Source organism: Lepidochelys kempii, chromosome 3, assembly GCF_965140265.1.
Source record: "Lepidochelys kempii isolate rLepKem1 chromosome 3, rLepKem1.hap2, whole genome shotgun sequence".
Taxonomy (NCBI): Eukaryota; Metazoa; Chordata; order Testudines; family Cheloniidae; genus Lepidochelys; species Lepidochelys kempii.
The window spans coordinates 146,617,656-146,630,077 of record NC_133258.1 but is presented as its reverse complement, the minus strand read 5'-3'; the positions used below and the strand labels follow the sequence as shown (position 1 = coordinate 146,630,077).

Below are 12,422 nucleotides of genomic sequence, written 5' to 3'. Positions count from 1 at the left end.
GTTGCAAACGTTCTTGAATGAGAGTTTTTTTATCTGTATAATATATGTACATACACACACACACGAAAAATGGATTCAGGATGAGGTGGAGAGTCCTACTGAAGAATCATTTATTGCACACTTCTATTTCTAGGCAACTTAAATGGTTGTACAACTCTGCATCTGGGAAAGCGGGGAAGCATTACATTAAAATGTGTATAATGTCCACAAACATTTCCATTCTTTATGCTTTCCAGTAACATTTAAAAATTTTAAGTAATATTTTAGGCATGGCAAGCCATCTTGCTCACAGACTCTGTAGGAAAATATGACATATCCCTGAGCCTTATCACAAATAACACAATACTTACATTTACAGCATTCAGGTAGTTATAATATTATGCATTAAGGGATTAGATCAGTGGTTCTCAAACTGTGGGTCAGGACCCCAAAGTGGGTCGCAACCTTGTTTTAATGGGGTCACTGGGGCTGGCGTTAGACTTGCTGGGTGCCAAAGCTGAAGCCCGAGCCCCACCACCCAGGGCCAGTGCCAAAGCCAAAGCCCAGGGTCGCAGGGCTCAGGTCATTGGCCCCCTGCCTGAAGCTGAATCCCTTGGGCTTTGGCTTTGCTCCCACCAGGGGTGGTGGGGCTGGGCTTTGGCTTTGCCCCTTCCCACCCCGCCTGGGGCGGTGGAGCTCAGGACAGCTCAGGCTTCGGTTCCCCCTCCTAGGGTCGTGTAGAAATTTTTGTTGTTAGAAGGGGGTCAAGGTGCAATGAAGTTTGAGAACTCCTGGACTAGATGTGACATTATTGACATGAACTGGGACCGTATAGATCATTGTTGCAACCACGGTCATATAGTTGCACCAAATCTTGTACAATGGCAGTCCAGAAAGATGTCTATGGAAAGGTTATGATCTGCTGGTTATAATTATGCTATCCGTATGCATGTATCAATTTTATAATTGAAGTTATGAATATTGGCTATGTACTTGTATCTCAATGTGTTTGATTCTAAGTGGCATTAGTGAAGCATTTGGTCAGCTTCTTGAGAAAGGAATTTGCAGATTAAGTGCCCAATCAGGAAACACTTAACTGACAATGGACCTTGGGAGACTCCAATCCACATGAGAAGTCTTTCTGAGAATGTACAAACTAGCATGTGAGCAAAGGCTGCCGCCTGCAAACTGAGTCACGCATGGACATGTGACTTGCCCAGGTGACTACAAACCATCTTGTTGATGTGATTTTGCACAGGAGAACACAGGGGTTTCCACCACCAAGAGAAAGAAAATAAATGGTCCTGGAAACCCCTCCATTTAGTCTTCAGTCCTGCTTCTTACCTCTGGAGGAACCTTGCTACACTGAAGCTCTGAACAAAGGACTGAATGACCCATCCAAACTGTGGATTTACTCCAGAGACTTGACTTGAGCCTGCAGTTTATTCCATCACTGCTACAAGCTTGAACCAAGAACTTTGCCATTACTGTATGTAATTGATTCCATTTTACCAATTCTAGCTCCCATCTATATTTCTTTCTTTTATTGATAAACCTTTAGATTTTAGATTCTAAAGGATTGGCAACAGCATGATTTGTAGGTAATATCTGACTTGTATATTGACCTGCGTCTGGGGCTTGGTCCTTTGGGATTGGGAGAAACTTTTTTCTTTTACTAGGGTATTAGTTTTCATAACCATTCGTCCCGATAACGAGTGGCACTGATGGTGATACCGGGAAACAGGAGCGTCTACGGGAATTGCTTATATGACTTATGGTTAGCCAGTGGGGTGAAACCGAAGTCCTCTCTGTTTGGCTGGTTTGGAGAGGCTTAATAATAAAGGAAACCCAGCCTTGGGCTGTAACAACCCTGCTCTAAGCAGTTTGTCCTGAATTGATACTCTCAGCTTTCTCCCGCCAGAGGCAGCATCGTTACACTAGATAACTGTAAAAGAAAGTGAAAACAACGAAGAGAGCCAGTGCTCATCCAGCTCTCCATGAAGCAATACAAACTGCTCAACAGACCAATTTGGGATCCTCTGAAGTAAGTAACTATTTTGATTTCATAACTGTCATTGGATTGGAAAGACAAGGAAAAAATAAAACAATGAAATAAGTTGAGTTAGCCCGGCATGTGAGTCCTTATTCACAAGTTACATCCAGCCCTCTCTGCTCTTGGGTTCGGACTCCAGAGCAGCTGCTTCCAACTGACAAGTCTGTTAAATGCACATTCCAGACATTAGAGGTGCAGCAAGCACACACAGTCACCAAAATTTAGCTTCACACCCACACTCCCCTCCCCTGTTATTTATAAATTATATAGATTTTGTTTTTTGGAATGTTGGAGATTTTGTTTTTGTTGGAGGGCCTTTTGGGAAGAGCATTTACAACTTACTCCTCCAGTATCTCATTTACAGATACATTTCTAGCAGTAGTATTTTCATTTTTAGATTCAGTTTCTATACTTGTATTGTCATCAAGTCATTAAAAGGAAAATCATTTTTCCCTCATTAATTACATGCACATTAGTGTACATTCCATTCCTTTTCTATTTTCTGGACCTTTATCTACGAACAAATGACCGTTATTTTTCTTCATAATTTCTCCATTAACAAGGTTTGTCACTGATTCTAATACCTTTATTAGAACATTCCCCACTTCATTCCACCCCAGTAATTTTGAACCAATACCCTTTAGGTCTTGGCATAAAAATCTGGGAGGTTTATATCATACTGTTCTTCTAATTTTATTGCTAACTCTGGCCTAATCAAATCAAATTCTTAACTGACATTTAAGAAATAAATCTGCTCAAGATTTCCATGTAGTTATCTGTGGTGCTGACCTACATAATAAAAAAAAATGTATCTAATATAATGGTCTGAGACAGGGATTGGCAACCTTTGGCACGCGGCATGCCAGGGAAAGTCCCCGGTAGGTCGGGATGGTTTGTTTACCTGCAGCATTGGCCAATCGCAGCTCCCACTGTCTGTGGTTTGCCGTCCTAGGGCAATGGGGGCTGCGGGAAGGGCGGCCAGCACTTTCCTTGGCCTGCGCCGCTTCCTGCAGCCCCCATTGGCCTGGAGCCACAAAGGGGTCCCAGGGGGATAGCCAGGAAGGAGGGGGGGGGTGGATGGGGCATTGAGGGGCAGTCAGGGGCAGGGGTTCCATAGGGGTCAGGGAGAAGGGGTGGTTGGATGGGGCAGGGGTCCCCGGGGGGTGGGGAGCGCAGAAGGTCCGGGGGCAGTCAGGGGACAGGGAGGGATGGATGGGGCAGGAGTCCCAGGGGAACCATTAGGGGACAGGGAACAGTGGGGGTTGGATAGGGCAAGAGTCCGGGGCGGGGGGAGGGGGAGTCAAGGGGCAAGAAGCAGGGGGCATCAGATAGGCCTCCCCTAACTGGCCCTTCATACAATTTCAGAAACCTGATGTGGCCCTTAGGCCAAAAATTTGCCCTCCCCTGAAACAGATGCATGGGAAATGCCTGCTGACCATGGACATGAACCAAGTTTAAATTTGTAAAGACGGCAGACTATTTTAAAAAATGCTCCACAGAAAAGTTCTATAGAATTATAGGTAAACACACCTCACAACTGAAATATTTTCTGGATTTTGTTGGCTAATAGGTTTTGCATTCACAAACCACTACAAAATAACCATTTCAATGTCACAGAAAGAAGAAAAGTTAAGGAAACAGATTCTGGTTTCAACCTTCCAAAGGCTTAATGTAAAAAAGTGTTTTTATTTACAAAATTAAATTATTTGAAAAATGCCAGCTCTCTTTCAAAGTTGGCTGTCTAAATGCTTGCAAGAGAATGTGTATGAGGATTGGAGGCAGTAACAATGGACGACCTACCTGAGTTTGCCTCATTGCTCGTTCTACTCGACGAGTGCTTCCTTTCTCAAGCTTTGTCCGGAGAAGTAAGGCTGAAGTATGAATGGCCCAGAATTTAGGTTGTGAAAGTAAACACTAAGGGGGAGGTGGGGAAAAAAAAAAGGTTAAAATTATTTATTTTAAGAGTGGTTAAAAAAAATGAGATTTGATGGTAATTTTCAACATCTCTCACTTGTTCAAGCAGATCTGCCCAAACTGTAACCTATTCTGCAATTCAAATTTTCTGTCACAGTATCTTATTGGTAAATTCAAGACATTATATGTATGCACATTTGCTGGTCTATTAAATAACAATGGACCAAAAATGACTGTACCAAATATTTTATTGCTATGCTATTTCATCTGAATAAAGTTCATCTGGTATTGTGTGTGTGTGTGTGTGTGTGTGAGCATGAGCGCACGCACACAAAGAATAAAACTTGGGACTAGTGAATCAACAAGGAAGCAAGACGGAACAAGTGGTGAAAAAACACATGGAAAGTGATTACAAGAAGGAGGGCTTCTTATTTATTTCCCTAAATAGTGGCTCTGACACAAGCAAAAAAAGTAGTTATTTGGTGTTACCGTATAAACAAAGTTGTGCTCAGCAGAATTTATCAGAGTTGTTAGTAATCTAGTGAATTTTACTTGTTTTGTTCTACACAAGAATCCAGTTTCTTGCTGTGTGGAGTTTTCTACCTGTTAGCTGAAAATATCATTCTTCCCTGGGCTGTTTTGTTTAGCGACTTGGGAGATGAATCTAAGCAGGAGATTTTATATATGCCACCTTCAATGGTGAGGTCTTGTCCACTTTCTTTCACTGAGGATTATGCTACATGTACTGAGAACACTGTGGTCAGTCATTACTGAGCTACAAACTTGACTCTCATGGCTGTAGGCTAGTGTGGAGTTTTTCTACTTCTCTCCATAATGAAGCTGAGTGACAACTGCCCTAAAAGAAACAGTGTGAGGTCACTACTCAGAAAGCCCTCTCTTGATGCCAACAACTTCACCAGTTATCATCCAATCTCTAACCTACAATTTTTCGGGGAGGTCATTAAGAAAGTGGTAGCCAAAGTGGCCTCAACACACTTGATTCCATATAGACAGCTTTAGTCTTTTCCAGTCTGGTGTCAGATGGTGGTATGCTATCATTATTTGTTTGTGCATTTTATTTTTACTTAATGAAAAAAAGTTTTAACTAGTTGGTGATAGATGTCAATATACATTTCTCAGTGAAAGGTATTTCAGCTAAATCCAAGGTTCCCAAATGTCGGAATATAAACACAAACCCCACAACCCAAAATGAATAAGGAACTGAACATTCCTAAGTATACTTTCAGGCACTAAAATTTGGACAAGGGCAACACTCTTCATTTCACAGTATGCAACTGTAATTTGTAGACAAAACAATAAACAGACATCAATATATCTTCTTCAGAGGCACAAAACTACATCTCTCCCTGTCAGTCAACTATTAATACTCTAGAAGCAGCAATAGTTATGACTTCACCTAGGCCTAGACTGAGACTTTATGGGCTTGTCTTCACTACCGGGGTAAGTCGACTTAAGTTACACTACTTCTGATACGTGAATAACGTAGCTGGAGTCAACGTAGCTTAGGTTGACTTACCCCAGCATCTTCACTGCGCTGCGTCAACAGGAGATGCTCTCTGGTTGACTTACCTTACTCTTCTTGGGAAGCTGGAGTACCAGAGTCGACCGGAGAGAACTCTGCCATCAATTTAGTGGGTCTTCACTAGACCCGCTAAATCAACACCCGCTGGTAGTGTCGATCTCTCTGGTAGTGAAGACAAGCCTGTGTGTCACCCGGAGTAAGGTAAAGATGAATAGCTATGCTGTCCCAGAAACAGTATGGGGAAGTAGTTGTTCGTCATAATTCCTTCCCTGGCTCTCCCACAGCTCCAAGAGGACAACAATCTGACAGCCTTTGTCCAGCAGCAGATTAACTTCACTCATGCTCAGTTGTGCTGGTTGGTTTACGAGAGGCAGAACTAAGGCTCCCCCCCGTCCTCCCTTCTATTGTGGTGGGGAGTAGCAGCCCTTTGAAGCCTGCTCCTCTCTCCCCACCAACCAGCAATCTGGGTATCCCATTTTGCAGTGGGTGGGGAGTACTCAGCCCCTTTTTTTCCCCTCTGCACTGGCATGTGGAGCAAGTCCCTTGTGTACTGTTAGCTATGAAACTGACATGCCTTAACCTCCTCAGGCCAATAAGCCATTGGCTTGGGAGAACTTTTGACTTAATAACAATCCTGGGTTGTTTCAAAGTTAAACAAACAAAACATCAGGTACACTCTTTCATACTATTACAACACAGCCATGGTAAATTCTCCTGTGATTTTCCTAATTAAAATACATTGTGCACAAAGCAACCTTTTGTAATATACTGTAACTGCAGTGAACAATTGGAAAACAGGTGTTAGTTACTTTCACTTTGGCTTATTTGTAACTCTGTTAGCACTCAGCTCAGTCTCATACCAAAACCTACAAATGCTCACAGTTTCTCATTTTCACTGCCTAATCACAATGTTCAAAAAAGAACAATGCAATGAAAAAAATAAATCATTTAAAGATACTACTGTTTACACTTGGGGTTTTAAAGAATAGCTTCGGAATGTGTATTCGTAAGTATTGGGCAGTCCTCACATTCCCACTGAGTATGTACTCCGAATATACCATAAAATAAATTATTCTAATTATTCTGGGCAGTCTTAAGGCTTTATAGTTCCACCTGTGGCTAAAACCAGACATTAATACACTTCACTATATTTTAAAATAATATACCTTGAAACAATAAAAAAAACAAACTTGGAAAAAACCATACATAACATACTTTCCTGTACCGTCCTACTTACTGTAAATTAAGAAAACTGCTTAATAAAACAATTTCAGAAAAAAATCTGCTCATTGAAAAAGAATCTTCACAAGAAGTCTTCATTATGTTCATTTTAGAAATTAAAATACGCTGGAGGGTAGGGATAGGATACAGAGGGACCTAGACAAATTAGAGGATTGGGCCAAAAGAAATCTGATGAGGTTCAACAAGGGCAAGTGCAGAGTCCTGCACTTAGGACAGAAGAATCCCATGCACCGCTACAGACTAGGGACCAAATGGCTCGGCAGCAGTTCTGCAGAAAAAGACCAAAGGATTAGAGTGGACGAGAAGCTGGATATGAGTCAACAATGTGCCCTTGTTACCAAGAAGGCCAATGGCATTTTGGGGTGTATAAGTAGGAGCACTGCCAGCAAATCGAGGGACATGATTGTTCCCCTCTATTCAACATTGGTGAGGCCTCATCTGGAGTAGTGTGTCCAGTTTGGGGCCCCACACTACAAGAAGGATGTGGAAAAATTGGAAAGAGTACAGTGGAGGGCAACAAAAATGATTAGGAGACTGGAACACATGACTTATGAGGAGAGGCTGAGAGAACTGAGATTGTTTAGTCTGCAGAAGAGAAGAATGAGGGGGGATTTGATCACTGCTTTCAATTATCTGAAAGGGGGTTCCAAAGAGGATGGATCTAGACTGTTCTCAGTGGTAGCAGATGACAGAACAAGGAGTAATGGTCTCAAGTTGCAATGGGGGAGGTTTAGGTTGGATATTAGGAAAAACTTTTTCACTAGGAGGGTAGTGAAACACTGGAATGAGATACCTAGGGAGGTGGTGGAATCTCCCTCCTTAGAAGTTTTTAAGGTCAGGCTTGACAAAGCACTGGCTGGGATGATTTAGTTGGGGATGGGTCCTGCTTTGAGCAGGGGTTTGGACTAGATGACCTCCTGAGGTCCCTTCCAACCCTGATATTCTATGATTCTAAACAGAGAAAAGGAAAAAAAAAAGGGGACCAGCGGTTGGAAGGAGAGAAAAAATGGAAAGACCAACAAAGCTATGTAACTTTTTGCACATTTTAAAATGAGAAAAATCACTGCTTCAGTTCTCCCCAGCAAAGAGAACTCTTCTCCAATCAACAAGGGATCCTGATAATTTTTTTCTTCCATACTTATAAAATGAAAAATGGAAATACTAATACAGCAGATAAATAGATTTTCAGCAACAGACAAGGTGGCACTTTGGTTTAGATGACACAGTATAAATAATGGAGAAGACTATTTCCAATCAGAAATAGTACAGCAATTACTATTTGGGAGTGGGGAGACATTGTGACAAATAATAAAGCAGCGGCTTTGGGGAATGGGAGCATGCTAATGCAAATAATCTTCAACAAGGCTAGCATACTTTGTATCAATCCCATTGAAGAGTTCTAGGACTCCCACCTTGCCCCAAATAAATAACAAGCCCTCCTGGACATGCAAGAGACCCTCAGCCTCCCAGGAGCTCTTCTCTACATGCAGTGCTCTGGCTTCTTAACACCACTCCACTAAATGAACAGCAACAGTTCCAGCAACCCTGCTCCTCCCTCTCCTCCTTTCTACAGAGATGCAGCATCTGTGCCATTCTACTATCTTGCTCCTCTCCTCCTACAGAAGAATCAGGAATGGCCTGAAGCAATTTTACCAGTCAGGGTGGAAAAAGATTAATTGCTGCTCCAGCATCCGGGCAAAAACAAACAAAAAACAATGCCTAACCTCCACTCGCCAAAAAACCTTGAGTGTCACGGAGGTATAGTGTTATCTGGAAGTTGGTGCCCAAGGCAACTGCCTTCCTCACTGCCCCTAGAATCGTCCCCAAGAATAGTGGTGTCTAGGATATTTTGCGCTTTCCTCCTCATCCCTTTTACAAGAACAGGACATTTGGATTCTAAAGTAAGTGGGGAGCTTGAGGCTGTTAAGCTACTTTTTTCTCTTGTGACCTCAAGTGAAAGAGCCACTTGTTCCCTGTTCCCACTCGGCTACTTGCCCAGGCAAAATTTTTACTCTGAAAGGGTTTCTAAAGCTCTGCCATGTTAAATCACCAGACATCAAGCACTTTTTAAAAAAAAAAAAAAAGCCTCACACACAAATGAACTAGAACACTATCCCCACGAGTGACTAATTATGAAACTGTTTCACTAATTCATCCACGTAATTTATACTAGAACACTATATCAATACAAACAAAAGCAAAAAGTGAAAGCTTTTGTAAATTATTTCACTTGTGGCAGAGAGGTATTTTCATGCTTGTAAAAAGAAATCAAGTCACACCACGACCTCTCTTTACAAGGCAAGCATTGTGTAAAAAAAACAAAAAAAACCCTTGCAGGTTAACAAGACCTGTGAGGGAGTATATGGCTGGGCTCAAGTGAACAAAATTCTTTGGTTTTTTTTTCGGCTGGGTAGCACACACACACCTGTTACTTCACTTTTGGTCTCACTTTTTACATCTACTGTACAGTTAATTTATTTTTAAGTGTCTGGGAAAGGGTCTTTCTACATTTTAGAAACAAGGAAAAAACAACTTGGAATATGATCCTGAGAACCAGAAGGAGAAAATGAAATTAGGGAAAATCTGATCTAGTCTTAAAAACACACTTCCAGAGAAGTGTAGACCCCAAATTTAAATCTGTTAAAAGTTTTTATGAAACTTGATCATAAGTGTTTCCTTTAGAAGAAGCTTGGTCGCATTTAAATATTCCCACGCAGTATTTGTAACCCAAAAACTGAAGTACTGATGTTGAAAGCAAAATGAACTAGAAACAGACATGAAAGACTAATTTATTTTCATACAATGGAATGAATGAAGGCTAAAGGGAAACAACCAGCATTAATTGTGAAAAGTTCATTTGAAGACCCTTTCAGGATTAATGTAAAGTATTAGTAACAATGTATCTTGTTAAAAAGGGGGGCCCAATCCTACAATCAACTATGCACAAGTTGATCCAGTGAGCTCAATGGAACTACCTCACATGCAAAGATATGCTTGAGTAAAAATGCAAGATCTGGGCCTTGCTCCATAAACTGACATAGCATCCCTCTAAGACACCAAAGGCCTCTAAAAATCCATTGCATGAGAAGTTAAAAGTTTAACTTAAGTTAAAACAGGAGAGATTTACACCTGCTTTAAACACACACTTAGAAACACTCACAGAAACATGATCACATCTGCTAAATTTTACAACCCCTTCACCCTTATGCCCACCATGACGACTAACACTATACTTTCACTTACTCATGATTAAACCCACAGACCACTCATATCCCACCGCACTGCTGACAATCGACATGGCAAGACCACCCCTGTGCACTGCTACTGACACAGCCAATAGAACTGAGTGCTGAAGTGAAGCATACTGGATCTCTCAAGGCACACATGCACTTGTTTCCTTTGATCATGCATACAGATGGATGTAGGGGGAGGGACACAGCCTCCCTCCCCAGTCTCTTAATATCACAATCGCAGCTCTGCTGAGCTGTTCCAGCTAATCCCTCCGCCATTCAATACAGCTACACCTAACAGTGAATGCACCTGGAGTGCATGCAGAGAATTCCCAGGGGTTATTGACTGCCAATAGGGAGGGGAGGCAGATTTAAGGTTTGAACCTTAACTCTATTTCCTGGTTCAGAGTTTTGCTGAATTCAACATTCTGGAAGGGCACGAGGTACTACCAGACAACCTTAACTCTCCATTAACAAAGTTTTTCCGTCAGTGAATACACCATACTTCACATTATGTTTAAACATGGCTAATAGTAAGTGTTAAAATGCAAAATATAGAACATTTGTCATTGTGACAACCACAGCAGTGAGAGACCCAAACTACTACAAAAACAGTTTCAAATGCAAAATCCATCTGAGTGGTGGAATGAGAAGGGTTTAAGGTATACATCAGGGAGTCTTAGAGAAAGGTTTAATTGTAACCGCAAGTTTGGTTCTGATAGCAGATTCCTGTCTTGTCCTGGTCCATAACACAGCAAGTCAGTTTATATTAACATTTTTTGTTCAGCTATTTTGTATATGAACTTGTAAATCTCTGTTTTGGCAAACAGAGGTTATTTACTGAGTTTGGTTTAAAATACAACATAAATAAATGCCTATCTAGGCTGTAGATGTCCTTCCTATTAAAATATATAGGAAACAGAAAATCAAAACAGCACATCTCTCCACAGATAATCACCGGTCAACATAAACATTGTAATTCAAAAACTAACACCACTCATATTCCACTTGCGTTCTGAAGGATGTGCTCTTTTACTTATTATCGAGTTTCTATCACATCACTATCGTTCAACAACCTTTCGTTGGGCTGAAGGTACTAAGAACGTCTAAAATAAACCATACAACTATATTGTATATAACTATTACCAAAGATATTTTTAAATAGAACATCCTTAAGTTACACTGACTGTATTTACTATTTTTGTTGGGTTTATAAAGAATCTTTTATAGCACCGCTCTATTTAAGTGCAGAAAATAGTTTAAATAGAGATTTAAATACAATCAAAATATTTTGTTGCTTAGCGACTAAAATTTTTGCGGAAAATAATACATTAGTTACAAGCACATCTGGCAATTCACAAGAAATCTATTTTTAGCTATACTTACATCAATAGATTAATTCTACATAATTATCCCAGTACGTATCTTCAGTATTCTCATGGGTGATCTTATTTTTATTAAAAAGAAAAAGAGTACTTGTGGCACCTTAGAGACTAACATTTATTTGAGCATAAGCTTTTGTGAGCTACAGCTCACTATTAAACTATGCTAGCTGTTGGAAAGATTTAATAGTGTCTGCATTTAGTGTCATGGAATTTGGATGTGGATTAACCAATTGTTTGTCTTAGAGCTTCAATTCTCTCTCTTTCCCAGGAAAGTCAGAGTTTAAACTTAACAAATCCAAGCATGTTAAGGTATGAAAATGCACAATTTGGGCACCTATACAACCTTAACTCTGCCCTGTATTACTTTGCAACAATTATAGGGTTATGACTAAGTCACTTTAATGTTTGTAGTGCTCCCAGACTAAATGAAACTGAATTAAAAGATACTTGACACTTTTTTTATCCACTCTCTCATGATGTTATACAATTTAAAATAACTAACTCCTAAACTAATTAAGAGATTTACTTGTAAATTCTCAGTTAATTCATTTGACACTTAAAGAATAAGTGCTGTGACTATGGGGAGCATATGCTGTATTTTTTATACATAATTTACAAGTATAGAATTTCTTTTTATATAACCACTCAAAACAATGTAAAACTTGGCAGCCTACAAATCAAAGCATGAAGGGGCATATAAATGTTTAGCATATCTGGCATACAAATACCTTGCAACTACAGCTACAACAGAGCCATGCAAACACCTGTTCTCACTTTCAGGTGACATTATAAACAAGAAGTGGGCAGCATTATCTCCTGCAAATGTAAACAAACGTGTGTGTCTGAGCGATTGACTGAATAAGAAGTAGGACTGAGTGGACTTGTAGGCTCTAAAGTTTTACATTGTTTTATTTTTGAATGCAGTTATTTTTTGTACCTAATTCTACATTTCTGAGTTCGAATTTTGTGATAAAGAGATTATACTACAGTACACTGGCATGACATATGGTATTTCCAAATAATTATTTGGGAATTTACACCACTCAGTGTGGTACCTTGGGCACTTTCTATTAATT

The 12,422-nt window shown here is 40.3% G+C and overlaps 1 protein-coding gene across 2 annotated transcripts in view; it reads right to left on the bottom strand.

Annotated features, from left to right (window-relative positions):
* Positions 1-12,422, bottom strand: part of TTC27 (tetratricopeptide repeat domain 27) — a 185,134-nt gene that overhangs the window by 67,525 nt on the left and 105,187 nt on the right. Inside the window, exon 10 of one of the 2 annotated variants that reach the window (XM_073338420.1) lies at positions 3,833-3,946. The exons of the other annotated variant lie outside the window; for it this stretch is intronic. Within the exon in view, the coding sequence (XP_073194521.1) occupies positions 3,833-3,946 (114 nt within the window). The remainder of the gene's footprint in view (positions 1-3,832; positions 3,947-12,422) is intronic. 2 annotated transcript variants of the gene reach the window in all.